A 19,165-nucleotide genomic window follows, 5' to 3' on the forward strand; every position below is an offset into this window, starting at 1 on the left:
TATCTTTCCACTCCTCTCATTGTTTGTTTGTTGTTTCTTTTAGGGCTCAGCCCAGTTGTTTTTGAACTTCCTTCATTCCAAAAGCTATAACTTATTTTAACAATTTATTTAAACAGATTTATATGGGCTTGTTATCTGCAGGACAAATTGTACTTTTTTTGGTGGCACAATATTCCATGTAGTGTACTGGAAAGCTTGAAAAAAAATAAAATAAATTGTGTGCTGTGAAATTGACAAAAAAGAAAAAAAAAAACCCACACACTTGCAGCATTTTCTTGGGGACTCCAAAAGACACCTCCCCTTTATTCTTTGGATCAATTTTAAATCTTTTGTACAAAAATGGTATTTGCCAAATTCACTTCGATGTATGGACCCATGTAAGGTGTTATTTTTGTGGTACACACCAACATATACATAGAGCTCTATATATCTCAATTGTTGATCTATATGACAATTTTACTCAAATAGTTATGAATGGTAAAATGATTTTGATAGATTGGAGAAATTTGGGACGTGGAGACACCCAACATGTTTACGATTTGTACTAATTACATCTCTTCCCTTTCCCTAGAACACCTGTAAAAAGTAGTAAACTATTTTTTTCCTATAAGAGAGAAGCTATTAGAGATCATTACAACACACATCAAAAAAGGACCACAAAAACCATGTAACAAAGTCAAAACTTTATACTTTTTTTTTTTCTTCCAATTATTTAACTATTTATATTGTGATAGGAATACAGTAGTAAAAAGAAAATTAGAGAACAGCAGTGAGAAACAGATGTAGCACCTCTATAGAACAGTGAGACAAGGTTAAGACAGCAATAATGTTACTAAACAGCAGCTTTCAACAAAACTTTATATGAAAATAAATAGCACAGAACATAATAGATGGAACGTTCAAAGTGCTACCACTCCTGTAAAGGCCAACATTACATTGATAGTCTTTTGAAGTAGGAAAAAAAAAAGGTTCCAAACAGGTTCTGTAAACCAAAAGGAATGTTTTCATATTTAAAATGTTTTGGGTAATCCAGACTTGGCTCAGGGATTAAGAGTTTTCATTATGGAACAAACACCAGAGTCCCGCAATTCCAACCACCTGCACAATGTTTGCATTGGCAAATTATTCAGACTGGCATATTCGGTCCATGAGATGCCTGCTGGACATAAGGCATTAGCCAGGTTAGGTGGGAATGATTGCCGAATGTACACAGCGCTACAGGTAAGACAAAAGTAAAGGATGACCATGGCAGGTATTCAAATCCATTTGCAGCATCTTTCCAGCTCCATTCAGGCTATGAATTCCTTAATGTTCCCTGAAGAAAATCAATGTCCTAAGGTATCTGCTCCCAAAACCTGCGCATTTCAATCTCAGTACTAGAACAGAACCAGCAGGCCAATACAGGATATAATAGTGATGAAAGCCTAGTGATTGTAAAGATAAATCTCATACAAAATGGTTTTAAGCTATAAAATATTTGTATAAATTTTATATTCAGTCACATATACACATGTATGAATTACATCATATAATTTACATTTAAGCTATTTTATAAATTACGTTTCACAATTGTATAAAAAAGGCACCAGGATTCCATTTAATTAAAATAAATTAATGGATAAGCTTTGGGTGTACTGTAACACTTATGTGCATATAACCTAGGTTGTAAATTGTTTCAAGAAGACTACAATATGTAGTGGAAGTTATGAGTGACCAACATCCCAAATCGACCCAAAGACCTTATTCTGTCATAGGGTGAAAACGACATTGTGCAATTTTGGACACAGTAAAAGAACGGTATTACAATTACCAAGGAGGATTTTTAAATGGAGCAGATCATGTTGTAGAAATTTCCGGTCATTTATCTGACTCAGACCAGCAGAAAAGCATGTTCTCATCAGTAATTCACCATAAAGAATTAAAAGGAATTTCTGTGCTGCCATGAAGGAATATACCCTAAAAGGTGTACCGTTACATCACCAGTAAGCACATTGCCCTGGTAGTATCTGATCTTGGTCTGGCAGAGAGAGAGCGCGAAAACCCCAAAGACAAACATTTCTGGAAAATAAACACAATCCTCCCAGACAATTCCCTGTAAAGGAATCCCCATTGAATGCAGCCTTGTACTTTAACAAACATTACCCTGAGATGTTTGTGGAATAAATCATTGCTTGAGAAGTTCAGTGCAAAATCTTTTGTTGAGGCTTAGAGCTGCGAAACATAGTTTTATTTAAAATCGTCATTTTCCTGGACTTTTTTTCAAATGTGTAACCGTGAACAAATTTTGTAAGATGAGCGCAGGTTATACTGCTAAGAGGGACATAAGTGCTTGGTAAACCGAACACAGGACAACTTGGCTTTTTAGAAGGTAGTGAACTGAAAAATACAAAGCTTCAGTATTATGCTATGACAATGTAATCACATTTCTGAAGGGGTTTATATATTGAAAGACATTCCAATAACGGTAAATACACTGGTTTGCTTCATAGCGATTTGCCCGTTACCACATCCATATATGCGCATATTAATGCAGTTATAACTTGTGTGTCATAAAAACCCTAGCTGAGTAATCATGTGGCATAAATGGAGGAGCTGCATCTAAAGCAGAAGACACCACAGGTTGTTGTGCATTCCATTCAGGTCAATGAAAGTTAACGCACCGAAAACCGCATATCTTATGCATTATGTGATCTGCTCAATATACTGTACACCAGGTACTAGAGGAGTACCTTCATTGTTTAAAAAAAAAAATCCCACTTATGCCAGGAGGTCATTGGTTTGACAACAGGCGTCAGAAGAAATCCAAATATATTGTTTTCACGTTGAGACAGGGAATACCATTAGTCTTGTGAGGACTGACCCCATTATATTTTGCTGTGTGGATGCCCCTCATTTTCGCTTAAATTTTTTTCCACAGTTTTTTTTTTTTGGAACAATGACCACTTTCCACAATGAGGAGATTCCAAGTATTGAAAAAAAGTTTAGGCGAGTTCTATTAAAGTGGGAATTGCCATTTATCAAGTTTGTGGTGTATCATATTCTGGGTCTTCAAGAAGCTTTGCATCATCGGGACACCGATCGGTTTGAGTTATTTCACCTGTGTCTTGCAAGATGTTTTCTGGATTCTAAAAAAAAATGTGAAACACAGGTACAAACATTAAAAACACATTTTTAATCTTTAGAAAATAGAATCTTTAAAAAGGCCCTGTTATCCACCATCAATTCTGGATTTCAGGGCTGTGGAGTCAGTAAGCCAAACCTCCAACTGAGACACCTCAGTGAGTGCAGCTGAGAAGTTTCTCACTTCTCCAGATTCTTCTCCTGGCGCTCCACTCTTTCCCCTAACTCCAGACACTGGCTGTATGCATGGAGATCAGGATCCAGAGCAGAGCACCCCGGAAGAGGACCCAGGAGTGGAAAGTACTTGTACTGCTGTCCACTGTACTCTACTGTTCCCAGGTCCTCTCCTGCACCTGGCACAGCTCTGCTTTGGGTCCTGATGCCAGCACGTATAACCAGTGTTGTACACCGAATGGCACATGGCAGAGAAATAAAGCTGAAAGATACAGGGCAGCCAGGAAAGAAGAGTATTTATTGTATGCTCTTAGGTTTCTAGTATACGTTTTATTGAAAGTATAAATCAGCAATAACTTAGGCTGCATAGATATTGTATCCGACACTCGGTATTGTAAGTATAAAAAGATACAACATGACAAACTAATTTGCATTAACATATATGTACACATTTTAATAAAATTAAACCGCTTACCTTGTATGCATTTCCAACAAAGTATTTGCGAACATAAATTTCTACAACAAATAGCAGGGACTTGAAAAGAATTAGAGCCAGTTACAAAACTGTAAAAAGAGCATGTAGCATGCAGTGCCCTCATAATTACATCTGTATAAGGTGCATATTGTCTGTATACATCATTAGCGTTTTAAGCACATAGATATTTAGCCTCTCTGTATTGGGAGGGATAAACTAGTAGTGATGGTAACAAACACAAAAGAAATAATTGGAGCACTTAGATCTTAACTATACAAATATACCAACATGCAAGTGAACTAAAAGGGAACAGAGCTAGATGGGAAAATAGGTCATTCCCAAACAAAGGTGTAAAAGGTCACAAAAGCAGAATTTAAAATGCTATTAACGTTCTTCCAATTGTTTAGGGAAATAAAAAAAAAAAAAAAAAAAAAAAAAAATCAAATATGATACCTCCCAGTGAGAAGACCAGAGGGGTAGGGATCCACGATCTTCACTCCTCAGGACGGAAACAAAACGCTGACCGACAAGTCTCTTTTCCAATTCAAGTTTGAGCATATTTAACCAAGGATACCGCCAGAAACCAAGATCCGATCAGAGAGCTCCGCTAGTCAAATATTCCGTACCATGGAAAATGAAGCCACAATATTGTGACACCAATGTGATGAAGGTACAATACGTAAAATTTATTATACTCAATGTTCTTAAAGACCTTTTTTTTTTTATTCACGTTTAAAAACGGCAAGCATTAGAGTTCCGGAGTCATAACCATCTAGGTCTCCAACCTTGACAATTCACCATACCTGTGCTCTCTTATACTTAGAAATTTGCCTTGATCATATGTGTATGGATGGCCAATGTAATTTCAAGTGCACTGCATTAAATTCTCCATTTCACATAAAACATTGTGCGCAATATTACAATAAAGTGTAAACACCCATAAAACAATTACAAGTGCTGTAAATATGTAAATAAAAAAGTGCCCATAATAGTATTACTCAAAAAATTATTTCAAAGCCAGCATTAAAGCCTAAAGGGGTAACTGTTTAATTCATAAATGCAATAACCTCATCTCAATATCCCATCGAGTGATCTTTTACTAATAAAATCACCAAAATGTTTAAACAGTCTCTAAAGCATCATTCTCTGTAATATAAATAAAGATATTTTCCATAGAGTTCCAATTTTTTTTCCAATCTGTACCTGGCCGTCAGGGAGGAAGAATGTATTCACAATAATAATCCGTTTTTGGACCATAGAAAGATGTATAAAAGATACATCGATGAGGTTGTCATACTTTGGGAAGGAGATATTGAAAAGTTAGAAAAAGTTTAGGGAGTATATGAATACAAATTCTTCCACACTTCTACATACAGTTATGAAAAAAAACAATAAAAAATCTTAGACTTAGAAATTCTAAAAGAACAGAATAAATTATATACAGAATGTATTTTAAAAGATGCAGACTAACCGTTTTATAGATAATAGGTGTAGCCAATATGGACCATGTCTGAAAAACATTCCGAAATAGCAGGGCAAGAGGCTAAAAAGAAATTTAACTTCTAAAAAGAATTACATATTAAAAACTAAAATTTTAGAGGAGAGATTCTTTAAGAATTATAAGTGAGAGGAGATTGAAAAAGCACTAAGGGAAATAGAAGCTAACGGTTAGGAAAAAAGTCTCCAATGAAGAATGCAGTAAAAATAAGGTAGAAGAATTTTCTAAACCAATATGTCAGATTGGTTTAAATAAAAAACGATTTATTCTTTGCTTTTTCAGGTGGTAGATGTCCGATCATTGGATCATGTCGAAGATATGCAGTACAGCAGGGATCAGGCTGGCTAGGAAGTTAACAGCTGTCTTGGCCAAACAGGACAGCTGAGAAGCTACAGCGTGCCCCATGGCAATAACTGGCGCATGCGTGAGTTAGGCAAGTTCACAATCCTGGCCAGTGCCAGTCAGAAAACCCACTCTGTGCGCCTGCGCGACCACCTCTGCTGGTGTGTGGTGGAGGCATTATCTAATGACAACTAAAGGCTGCAACTGAGGTATATAAAGCCTCATATACAGTAAGTAATCACCATATAGGTACATTTTTTAAAATTACAACCAATTGAAGAAATTTATATCTACAGTTTAGAAATTAAATAAAAGGCATTTAGTGAGTTGGGAATACCCCTTTTAAATGCAGACTTTAAAGTGCCCATAACAGTACAACTCCTAAAATAAATATTTTATTTCAGATATTGTTTTATGTGAAATAATATAATTTAAAGTGCATTAAATTCTCTAACAGACCATACACAACTGCTGAAGCTGGAGTCGGGTGGGAGTCCTAGATCGTTATGAATCTGAAACCAATGCCTTCTATCATTAATGTCCTTAAAGGCCTTTTTTAAAGCTCGTTTGGGAGTATAATAAATTTTATATATTGCACCTTCATCACGTTGGCGTCACACTATTGTGGCTACATTTTCCATGGTACGGAACACTTGACTAGCAGACCTCTGATCGGATCTTGGTTCCTGGCGGTATCCTTAGTTGAATACGCTGAAACTTGAATTGGAAAAGAAACTTGGCGATCAGCGTTTGTTTCCGCCCTAGGTCTTCTCACCGATATGTATTGTTTCATCTATTTCCCCAAGCAATTGGAGTTATGTTGATAGAGGGAAATTCTGCTTTTGAGCAGTGGTAACCCACTGGTAGCACGATAAACAAGACTGCCTTCTCGGGCACAAAGCCTCCAGCATTCCGAAGGTTGTGCGCTTATAATAGACGTTTGTAGGAAACGAGACCTCTGTAGTATCTTCACACCATGCATTGGCACCTGTACACTATTCTCCATTGTGTCACTGTCAGAGCATTTGAATGGATAAGGAGGTAAGAAGGTAAAAAGGTAAAACAGTTTTCCAGCCTCCTTTTACAAGCTAGTAATGCTTGAGGAGTAGGAATCATATGGTTAAAAGCAAAAAAACTTAAAAAAACTTTCTGAGCGTAGGATTGTCCAATCAGCATCTCAAAGTTCGTTCGTATATAAAAGCACATAATAGCAGGGTTCAACTAGATGCGTTTCGATAGCTCCGCTCTCTTCCTCAGTAGCAATTTCAGATTGTGCTCAAAGGGTTATCCGGGTATAAAAATTTACTAAGGACCGGGCTGGGGAGGGCTATTTAAAAATAAACTTGTACTTACCTACACTGGCGCTGCTGATGTCCCACGCTGCGGTCCGTCTCATCTGTACACCAGACACCAGGCCGGAAGCTCCCATCAGACAGCATCTCCCAGTGCTTACAATGCCAAGAGATAGGGACGGATGGGAGGAGCCGGCCACATTGCAGACCGGAAATTCCCTGTGAGCGGCTTCTGTGCCCCTGTAAACAAACAGGGGCACGGATCAAACGGACCGCGGCAAGGGGGACATCAATGGCGCCAGAGGAGGCAAGTATACCTTTATTTTTAAATAGCCCGCCCATAAGCAACTTTAATTGTATCCATGTTTTCCACTTCCTATGGGAAGTATCAAAAAAAGCGCAGTTTCATACAAGATGTGGGCTGGTTTTGGTTTCTCAACTTACATTGATTAGAGGTTATATCTACCTATAAATTCCCATTTTCTTGTGCCTGTCCATAAGTTCATTTGGGAGACAACAAAAAAAAAAAAAAAAACACATGTTATAGACTATAGTACAGAAGGCAACCATACATACATACATACATACATACATACATACATACTAGTAAAAGAATAATGCAAACCGTCAGTAATATAAACCAACATATGCTAACAAAAATGAATTTTGTTATCCAGTATTGGACAGTCTATCCAGCACACGGACAGACGCTGTGACAAACAGCCCGACGAGGACCGACAGTGGGACAGACCCTATAGGAAAAAAAAAAAATATTACAGGATTGTTTAAACCTTTGGAGCCAAGGTTCCAAATTCAAAAAATTTGCGTGACCCTGCATTGGATGTATACAATTTATTTTTTTTTAATAGGGTGTATCACACCCACAGTCCTTGACAGGCCGTTTACCCAGCACGTGGACTGATGCCATGACAGACTCAAATACTTGATTTAGCTTGACCAAATAATTTTATCCATCCTATATTCAGTTTGTAATAGATTGTTAGTATGTGTTGATTAATATTGCTGATGGTTTGTATTTTTATTTTACTAGACTGTATGATTTCATTTTTTAGTTCTGTCCATATGCTTGTGGACTGCCTTCCGTACTATAGTGTATAACATGTATTTTTAGTGGTCTCCCAAATGAACCTATAGACAGGCACAAGAAAATGGGTACTTCTAGGTAGATAGAACATCATAGAAAGATACTGTATTCATCTGTTTAATGCAAGTTGATAAACTGTCATGGAAACCAAAACCAACCCACAAGTTACAGATTCCTATGGGAAGTATAAAAGGAAAGCTCAAACACCTGCCAAAATTATGCTAGTGAAGAAGAGCAGAGCTCTCAAAACAAGTCTAGCTGAACCCTGCCATTATGTGCCTATACAGGCGGTCCCCTACTTAACACCTGACTTACATACGACCCCTAGTTACAAACGGACCTCTGGATTTTGGCAATTTACTGTACTTTAGTCCTATGCTACAATAAACCGCTTATCAGTTATCAATGGTGCCTGTAATTAAGATTTATTGTTTATCCTAGTTCTTATGACAATCCAATATTTTTAAAATCCAATTGTCACAGAGCAAAAAAAATTTGACTTAGGTTCTGTAGGTTTGTTCTTAAGTTGATTTTGTATGGAAGTCGGAACCATATACTTTATTATTGTAACCAATCTTGTATGTAACCCAGGGACTGCCTGTATATGAACTAAACTTTGAGACACTGGTTTGCCGATCCAACGCTCAGAAAGCGTTTTTAAAGTTTTTTGCTTTTAACCTTCCGATTCCTACTCATCAAGCATTACTTGCTAGTAAAAAAGGGAATTTGTACACTGAATGTTGGAAAACAGTTTACCTTCTTATCTCCTTGTTTGTTCAGCTTGTGATCTGTAGGGACCAAATAAAGAATAGTGTACAGGCATCCAACTCAAGGTATGAAGATACTACAGAAGTCTTGTTTACTACAAACCTCTATTAAAACGCGCACAACTTCTGGAACACTTAAGGCTTTGGTAGCAGTATAAGCAAGACTGCCTTTCAGGCAGTATGTTACCACAGCTATTGTCTTAACCCTCCCATACCCTAGTAGTCTAAATATCTAAGTGTGCCTAAACGACTTATTATTTATACAGACCTCATGTGCACCTTACACGGATATAAGGGGACAGCATGCTACATGCTCTTGTCTAGTTTGTAACCTCCATGAGGCCTTAATTCTTTTTAAGTGGCTGCTATTTGCAAACATTTTATTGTTAATACATATAACAAACACATGTAGAAATTTATATAAGATCAGAGGTTTAATTTACATATGTTTTTACATTGCAATCAAACTTAAGGTTTTTATACTTCTTGTATCGGACAAGCAGTATTATATCTTTGCAGCCTAAATAAGTTCTGATCTACTTGTTTGCAGTTTTAATCCCATACTCTATACTGGAGACTCGCACTAAATTGTGGTACTGATATCTTCCTGGGTATTACAGAGCAGTCTTCTGTAGGGGTCTCCATTATCAGTATTTGTCTGCTCCAGGGGACTCCAGTATTAGTGGTTTTATGCTCTGAGCGTCTCCAGTACCATTATTATCTGCTCTGAGGTTTTCACCATTGTCTGCTCTGAATTTATTGCTGTACTGTGGTGGTTGTTGCTTCAAGGGTGCTGGTTACTGATGTGGCCCCTTAAAGTTGAGCAATAGGACAATGTGGCCCTTGGACCAATAAAGGTTGCTCAGGAATAGAACAGACATTTAAAAAGGAAAATTCTAGGTTTTTGGAGTCTGTCCATGTGATCACGACTCCAATTGTCACAGACTCCACAGCCTTGCTGGATTTCTTAATAGGTTTTGCAGTTTAAAAAAAAAAAAGCAATCTTTCTAGAAGTGTGGACATTGTGGTTTTGCAGAATGAATAGAATTGGAAAACCAGAGGATGGTTATGAGTTATGAAGTGTAGTACAATGGAAAGTACCGGTAATTGAATGTGAACTCATACACAGAAATGACAAAACAGTTAGTGATTAATATTAGTTTGTTAGTAGAATTAATTTTGAGCAACAATGAAATTCACCCACTTAAAAACTATTCTGTCCTTAATTGCAAAAGAAATGCTTCGTTATAGCTGAAAACTGATGGGTTGGCTTTTAAATGGGCAATAAATACTTGCCATTAACTTTACACCTGTAGAAAAGATGAAGATAACCGAATATCCCTCACTATATGTAGTGTGGTCAATGGCACACTGGTCAAAATTAGGACAGGAACAATTTAGTGCTTCAGTTATTATCAATGATTCTACCTTAACAGACATTCAAACCTTTTCTACGTATACTGTATTGTATTATCCCCGTCAAATCTATCTAGCATACAGAACTTTGACTTGGTTTTACGTTTTGGTAGTAAGAAGAAAAAAAAATATCAAAGTCATGAATCAAAGTCATGACCCAATGCATGTATCCCATGCCCCTTTCATATACACAATATTTCCAATACTTAAGGAATTCTCTGCCTATTCTGAGTTTGTTTAGCAGGAGAATATTTGAAATTAAATGCTCTTGCATTCAGAACAGATGAAAGAATTTATAAGGAACCCATCAGCAGAAACTGATCACTACAGGTATGCTCTATCACAGGCTTTTTTTCTTCACGTCCGCTGTTTGGCTCTGTAAGTGAAAGCTAATGTTTTCTATGGGTTTTTTCACTGATCCTGTTCACAGAAGGCAGTAGAAGTCAAATGCCTTTTTTTTAACTAAGGAAGGTTAGAGGCTTAGTGTTGTACGAAAAACACAAAACAAACAAACACACAAAACTGATGGCTTAACATTGGTTAGAAGACGCAGAGACAAAACACAACACACACACAAACAGTGTGAAGCCACCCTAACACCTTCCAGATAAACTTTCTTTCAAGGCCTAATGTGGTGGCATCTAGAAAATTAGCTTTGAGATTATTGGAAACTTGTTGTATAAAGCCATGCAGGTGAAGAGCTCTGCACGGAAGTCAAGCTCTCCCCACCAGAGATTGTCCCCTTGACAGTTTGAGGGTGATGCAATCGGATGCATTAAAACTGGCTCTCCAGAAATCAGGAGGAGAATTACCAGACTTGGTTAATCACAGCAGAGGGAGATTGGTTGTAGAAGATCATGAGGGGTGGAGAGCTCCATACTGAAGTCAATTTACATCTTACTTTGAAGTTTATTTTATAAATAAATGCCACCATGCTGGGCCATGAAATAAAACATGATCTGAAGGTTAACCTGTTTGACCTACTAAACCGCTACCAGTATGTTAGCAATTTCTGCTGGCCGTTTTGCTTTAAGAAGAAACCACAAAAAATAAACAAAACTTCAAAAATACCCAGGGTGAGTGTTTACTAGTTGTGATGCATGCAGTTTACTAGTCTAAATTAGCATTAATATTAGTGTCTGATGTCATTTTGTGAGCATCACAATTGGACAACAAAATTATTTATCATTCAGAAAAAAAGTGTAGAAATAAACCCCGAAACCCTCATATATAAAGTTACCTTGTACGCACCTATAATTTGGCTTCCAGCAGCACAGTTCCATTAGAAGCAGTCAACTTTTCTTTTTGGGCTTTAGTGATATCATAATTTTCATCAAACTTTTTTTTATTACTACTCCAAAATAAGGTGAATTTTTCCTAAAAAAATAATTATGCCAGTTTGTAATATAGTATAAAAGGGGAAACGATTGAGGTTAGCCCTGATGTATTACAACATATAGACTCAAAAATGCCTTTCTGTATAGAGGGGTTTAATAAATTATTAGGAAACTAAAACCACTACATTAAAAATAGTAACCTGTGCCTGGTATTAAAGTTGGCTTAAGCTATGATAAACTAGTTATACAATTTTTGCATACATAGTTTTAGGTGGGTAGTCTTGTAAGTGACAAAAACCCCAGAAATGATCAAACAATTAAAATCTAATTTTACAATGTATTCTGTCATTTTTCAATGTTTCTGAATGCATTGATTGGCTTAGTCACTAGATGATCAGTTTTGATTTCTATATCAAAAAAAAAAAAAAAAAAAAAAAATATTGATCACTTGTCAGCAATTTGAGTACATTTGATACCAAGTCTATAAAGTTATTTGATAAGACTGAAGATATATAACAAATTTTCACCCACTCATTTTCGCTAAAGTTAGTAAATTTAGTATTGAGGCAGTGGAATACAAAAAACATCCATGATGTCTGTGCAGGTGTGAATACATGTACATTACTAAAATGCATACATTTAAAGTGGTAACACAACATGCAAAATAATGAAACACAATTGAGACAGGTGATATGACCAAGTGAAAGGAATGACATTTTAACATTTTTGAAATTTGAACCACATTTTTGTTTATCCACAAATTGCAGTGCTGCAGGATTACTACAGACCCTTAGACCCACAGCTTCACTTGTCTGCTTAGACTGTAGCTTGCTTAAAGTGTTTTCAGGGATTCCTGGGGATGTGGGGAGGGGCGGTGGTAGAAACCCTGAGCAGGTTTCACCAAAAATCTTGTACCTTCCGGGTTTTTACAGGATTTCAAGTAGAGCAGTTGGTCAGGAATGCAGACCTTTTATCTTATGCATATGCAATAAGCTTCTTACCTTGCTTATAAATGGAAGGACTGCTGCAACCAGTATAAAACACAGACCAAGAGCTATTAGGATGTACTGAAGGTAGTCAAGCACCACAGGGAGCACAATCAAGGTGTTATAATATGTATTAAACACTGGACCATCAAGATATCCACTCTGAAGAAGAAAAGCAACTGTAAACCATTTGTAAAAATAATTTTCTTGTCTAACATTAATCAAATGCATTACACTTGGTGTCATATGCCGGGTTCATGCAATACATTTTCATTGAATTCTGAAAAGCACTGCAGATGCATGGAGCAAAACAGATCCCAAAATGCAGTTGTGTTTCAAAACACCACACCTAGTTAATGAGGACACGGCCCTTTTCAGAGGATTCGGAAAACAGCCAAAGGGCGAATTCACACAGGCTCAGCAACTACCATAGCATTAGGTTCAAAGACCCTCGCACACAATAGGTCTGGGTGCCAAGAGACTGCATCAGAGCATTCATATTTTCAGTGTAAGGCAATATGCACAGAAGGGGGACCGTGATTCGGCCACAAATACTATAGCACCGTGACCAAGACCCAAAAAAATTAAATAAAATATACGACATATGCTATATTTTGCTGTATAATGGCAACGGACGCTCAGCTGTTAATGGTTAGGAGAGGGGTGAGGAACTCTCAACCCTTCTCTCTCCTGCACTCTGATGCTTGCCTGGGCCTAAAGCTGCAGTTACAAAAACGCATACGTTTAAAACGCATGGTAACATACATGGAGAGTTTTAACTCAATTTTTCTTCATTTCTGAAATTGTGTGCAGCGTTTAACATTTTCACAGCTGCTAACACTTCCAGAAATGGAGAAAAACTGATTAAAACCTGCTAAACACATGGTGCGTTTTCAAAAGCATGCTTTTTCACATTTTACCATGTGATCACACCCCAAAATATAAACACAAGCATTCTCCCCCTTTAAAACCTACCTCAGCAAACCACAATATCGGCAGTATTACAGGCTTAATGTCTCCAGTTTGCCTAAAAAGCAGATCAGAACAAGATCACATATGTTGACAAAATACAAATTAACCATATTTAGTCTGGATAAAGAAAAAGCTAGATGAATTTGTGAACTGTGGTACCCCTACCATATATTTGAGCAGAATCATAATTTCAATCATACAGTAAAAAGGAGCACAAAAGGTTGTTAGGCAGATGCTTTAATCAGAAAAACCTTATAATGGATAACCATTTAGTCAATACAATTGTTCCAAGTGAGCCAGTAATGGGCTCCCACCACCCCAATTCCAATGGAAGACACCTTCTCACAGATCCAGGAACTGTGACTGTGGTAATCTTATATTGGCTTTCCGTGGCCTCCTAAAATAAACATGAAATTATGCTAATGAGTCAAAGGGGCTCAGGGGTTACCAGAGCAGTCTCACCCTCCTCCCTGTCCATCTATCAGCAGCAGAAAATGTGGGGGGTAGGGATACCTGCTCTGCTCATGTTAACAGCCTGTGAAGCTGCAGCACTCACAGGTTTTGGGAGCTCTTCAGTCTCATAAGAATAATTCTAAAAGTTTCATTTAAAAATGGAGACTATGGATAACAAATATAAAAAAAGATTAACACCGACACAGTGCATGGATCTATAAGAAATTGTCCCTGGTTTATCATACTTGCTTTTTCCTTGTATGAGAGCAAGCAATGCCCTAAATTCCCACTTGGTTGTTGTAAATGGGGGGAAAGGACACCAACTAGCCTTTTAATTATAACCCAAGGACAATAAAGAACATTTAAGCCCACCCATAACCTTAGGAGATATATAGCCTTTGTGTGAAAACTATCCCCAAGGCAACACTTAAATGGTATGAATTCTAATTTCCTTTGGAAGAAACAGATTATATTCTGCAAATGGTCAGGCTGAAAATAAACAGTACATAAGAGCATTTGATCAGGTCATCTTTCAACCATTCCCTCCATCATTGTGGAAGGGACTAACTTTTTAAGGCAACTAAACCTCCACTGTCCTGACCCATAACTCGACATGTCATTCACGGTGGCTGAGTGAGTAGCACTTCTCCCTTGCAGCGCTGGGGTCCCGAGTTAGATTCCCACCCAGGTCAACATCTGCAAAGAGTTTGTATGCTCTCTCCGTGTTTGAGTAGGTTTTCTCCGGGTACTCCGGTTTCCTCCCACACTCTAAAACATACTGTTAGGTTGTTTAGATTGTGAGCCCCTTTGTGACCGGGACCAAATTGTCATGCTTTGTGCAGCGCTGCGTAATCTGTGTGCACTATATAAGAAATATTATTATTATTCCTGTGTGTACTCCACAGCTCTTGGCTTTATACCTCCTGCTCTTCAATGCACTTTAAAAAGGTATTACAGGTAAGCAGAGACTTAGTGGAGGTTATAACTTCTGCATGACTGAGGAGGTCTAGTAGCCTGTGGTTGTGGTGGGTGGGGGGATGCATACTGTGGAGTAGATCAGCTAATTACAAAGGCTAGTGGATGGGCTGTCTGAACTGTATATGAGAACTTTATATAAGTAAACTAGGGGGGCTGTGCATAGGTGGCCATTTATAACGAAACTTGGGGGACAATATATAAAAGAAAAATTGCATTCCTTAAAGAGGACCCATCACCCATAAAATGGGCACAAGGAGCTGCTTACTAAAGTTAGCAGCTCCTAGTGCTTAAACAAACACAGTGTTAGAAGGATAGCGTTACTGGAAACCTCCGGTAACGCTATCTAATACTGCAGCGAAGTACAATGTAAACGTCGGACCACTCGCCAAGTGGTCCGATGCATTCATGAGGGGGTGGGGTTGGGGCGTGGCCTATGGAGTGAGCCGGCCTCATGAATACGTCAGACAGCTTTGCGAGCGGTCCGACGATTACATTGTACTCCGCCACAGTGTTAGTAGGATGGCGTTACCGGAAAACCTCCAGTAACGCTATCTAACACTGCAGCGTTTGTTTAAGCACTAGAAGCCGCTTACTTTAGTAACAATACTAATTGTAGAGCAGTAACAATACTAATTGTAGAGCAGTGTAAACAGAGCAGAGCATGCAGACGCATGCCCAGACAGACCCCTTCCAGGTCTGACTGTTAATTGACTGCTGGGAGGATCGGGCAGCTCCAGGGCACTTGGAAGACCTTGTGGCTGCCCACAAGTGGATAGGATCCCCTAGTAAGTGGCACAGGGGATCCGATCCATAGGGGGAACACCCTTACACGCCGCGGCCATGCTTGACTGCGGTATGTAAGGGGTCAACACTCGATCGAAGCCGGCTCCAATTGCGAGTGTTAGAGCGCGGTGTCACCTGTAATATACAGCGGCTTCTAGTGCAGGCTCCGTTCGTGAAGGAATCTTCCCGCATGGATGTTCAATAACTTCCATGTGCGCGTAGGGGATAAAACTATCCTTGCTTTGTTTCAACCCCAAAGAAGATGGGAAGAAGGAGAAAAAAAAAAAAAAAAAAGAAAAGAAAAGAAAATGCAGTCATGGCTGGCACCCTTTGCTTATATCTTCCTTGGCAGCTTCTGGGCTTAGCGGTGTCAAATATCAAACACTAAAAAGTGATGTGGATAGTTCCTCTTTGTTCCTAAATTGTGTGCAATCTTGAGTCAATACTTACGTAATACCACTGACACCCATTGTGAGCAAGCTGAGCTGCATCTTGATTGAACAATTCATGGGGATCCCGGTGAGCTGAAGGAAACAAATGTATTATAAGTAAAAGGCTCTTTTCTAGACTAAATGTTACTACCGCCAGGATGAAGGATTGTAAACTAAGCATACTGAAATACTTGTGTGCACCTCCTCAGGCAGGATCTGATAGTTAAGCTTTTAATGTACTGGTTTAAAAATTATGCAAATGAGTCAGAGGGGCTCATGGCTAAAGCCTTTTTTTCTCAAAATAGATGGGCATAAGAAGCTTAAAAGAAGAGCAGGTTCTGCCAGAGGGGGCACACACCCGTATGCCAGTATGCTTGGTTTAAAAATCCTACATCCTGGTCATAGATGTCCTTTAAAACATCCATGGAATTAGACCACTTATTTTAAGGTTTACAACTTCAAAAACAAAGAATACTGAACCATTGTAATGAAAACCATTTATGTTCAAGAATTATTAATGCACCTTTACACATTTTGGTTGGCTAGAAGAGTACAGTGTAACAGCTATTTTACTAGATCCCTTAAAGGCACACGTTTATCTTAACAGGAGATATTATAGGACAGCAAGAGTGGCCACACACCTAGCATATAACACGATTTGTGGGCAGCATGTCTACAAAGGTAAATTCACAACGTAATATGGTAACATCGGATTGTATGGAAAACTGCTTTATGATCTGCATTATAACTGCTGCAGATCTTGGTATGGAGATCAACCATTGAAATGCAAAAGTTCAGCTATGCCCTTTTGCTGCAACAGTAGAACCCGAAGAGGTCACAGGAATAATTGAGGAGAAGTTAAAATATAACTTTTAAAGAAAAAAATAAAAAAATACTCCAATGTGTGCACCAGTGTGCGCAGAAGTTAGAGGATAGGGACACTGTCACAGATAGTAAAAAGGGACTTATTACAGCTCAGAGAGCGCTATATAATATAATTTTTTATATATACACACACAGAATAGTATATGGTGCAGGTTAACTCAGTGGCCAATTGGCAGGTTCATTTACAGCGTATAGAGATTACTCCAGTTGCCTTATAGACTCAGTTGATAACAGAGTAACCTCCGTAGTTGTTTAACCCATCTCTCCACCTCTACGCGTTTTGCCCCTAGTGGGGCTCGTCAGGAGAACCGTACAGGATGAGACTAAATAGAATGATAATTTATATTCATTGGGGACACAGAAAATAATAAAGATGCCGGCGTCCTGATGGTGGGCGCCGGCGTGTGATAGTCGTGCGGCGGATCAGCTGGAGTACAAGTACATTTGATTTGTATACTTATCACTGTTTTGTTACTAGGATATGGCTAGCAAGATTGGTGGTATGCTCCAGTGCACACTCTGCCGCATGTATACACTGCTGGAGCAAGAGTTCGAGGGTGAATACCGCTGTGACAGATGTGCCCATATTTTTCTACTAGAAGCTCGTGTTAGAGATCTGGAGGAAGATATTGCACGGCTGCGAGCAATTGACAATCTTGAGAGGAGTATGCTGCACACTGAGCAAGCAATAAGCGGGGTAGAAGTGGAGGGGGGAGAGGAAAGCCAGCAGGGCCAGGTGGGTAGCTGGGTTACTGTAAATAGAGGGGGTAGGAAGGGGTCAAAGAAAAGGCGGGCCAACTCTGACTCTGAACATCCAAGCAAAATTGCAAAATTGTGCAATGATGTAAGGACGTCAGTGTCAGAAATGGCAGCCCTAGCGGATCCTGCTCTCCCTCACAGCCGGGGGAGCAGACCAGCTAGTAGTAGGGTGGATGGGAGTGCAGGTAATCCAAGGCAGCTAGTGGTTGTAGGGGACTCCATAATCAGGAAGACTGATAGAATAATTTGTCGCCAAGACCGCCTCAACCGAATGGTTTGCCGTCTCCCTGGTGCCAGGGTTCGGCATGTGGCGGAAAGGGTGGATAAATTACTGGGAGGGGCTGGGGATGACCCAGCTGTTGTGGTCCATGTTGGTACCAATGACAGAATAGATGGTAGGTGGAGGAGCCTGAAGAATAATTTTAAAGAATTAGGTTCAAAGCTTAAGGAAAGGACCTCCAAGGTCGTATTCTCCGGAATTCTACCTGTGCCATGCGCTACACAGAGCAGACAGCGGGAGCTCAGGGAGTTAAATGCATGGCTCAGATCCTGGTGTAGAGCAGAGGGATTTGGGTTCCTAGAGCATTGGGCTGACTTTTCACTGGGGTGCAACCTGTTTTCCGCAGATAACTTGCACCTAAATGGAAGGGGGGCTGCTGTGCTGGGGGAGAAGATCCTAGCAGGGGTGGCGGAGTATTTAAACTAGGATCGGGGGAGGAGGGAAAGGAAGACACTGAAGGGGTAGACAGGTCAGAGAGGGGGCAGGTTATGTTGGTGGGTGGTGAGGTGGGCGGTGTATGGGGGCCTAAGGCAGTGGATAAGGAGATCCACAAGTTGCAGAACAGTGGTGAGGATATATGTGCCAGTAAAATTACTTTAAATCAGATAAATAACTGTGGAAAATTAAATTGTATGTTCACAAATGCCAGAAGTATTACAGGCAAAATGGGCGAGCTTGAGGCTCTGATATTAGAGGAACAGTTAGATGTTGTTGGTGTAGCAGAGACATGGCTCGATGCATCGCATGATTGGGGTGTTAATATTCAAGGTTTTACACTCTTTCGGAAAGACAGGGCAAATAGGAGGGGAGGTGGTGTATGTCTGTATGTCAGAAGAGACTTAAAAGCGATTGTGAATGAGTCAGTGGTCTCAGAGTGTGAGGAGGCTGAAACTCTGTGGGTTGAAATTCAAAGCCAAGAGCTTTGAGAAAATTATTTTTGGTGTAATTTATAGACCCCCTAACATCTCTGAGGAAATAGAGGGTCACCTATATAAACAGATGGAGCGGGCTGCACAGGAGGGGACTGTAGTGATAATGGGAGACTTTAACTTTCCAAATATAAATTGGGGTCAGGGCTCATCTTCATCTGTGAAGGGGAGACATTTTATGAA

At 39.1% G+C, this 19,165-nt stretch overlaps 1 protein-coding gene across 3 annotated transcripts in view; it reads right to left on the reverse strand.

Annotated features, from left to right (window-relative positions):
• Window positions 1-668: 668 nt before the first annotated feature.
• SCARB1 (scavenger receptor class B member 1) overlaps window positions 669-19,165 on the reverse strand; it is a 67,417-nt gene continuing 48,920 nt past the window's right edge. The window contains exons 9-13 of one of the 3 annotated variants that reach the window (XM_072144358.1): window positions 16,149-16,222; window positions 13,488-13,539; window positions 12,528-12,674; window positions 11,430-11,566; window positions 669-3,125 (exon numbers count right to left, since the gene is read on the reverse strand). In XM_072144358.1, coding sequence (XP_072000459.1) covers window positions 11,441-11,566; window positions 12,528-12,674; window positions 13,488-13,539; window positions 16,149-16,222 — 399 coding nt within the window. In that variant the 3' untranslated portion in view covers window positions 669-3,125; window positions 11,430-11,440. The remainder of the gene's footprint in view (window positions 3,126-11,429; window positions 11,567-12,527; window positions 12,675-13,487; window positions 13,540-16,148; window positions 16,223-19,165) is intronic. The other 2 variants (XM_072144357.1, XM_072144359.1) reach the window with 2 other exon arrangements.

The sequence above is a fragment of the Engystomops pustulosus genome, chromosome 1 (assembly GCF_040894005.1).
Source record: "Engystomops pustulosus chromosome 1, aEngPut4.maternal, whole genome shotgun sequence".
Lineage (NCBI taxonomy): Eukaryota > Metazoa > Chordata > Amphibia > Anura > Leptodactylidae > Engystomops > Engystomops pustulosus.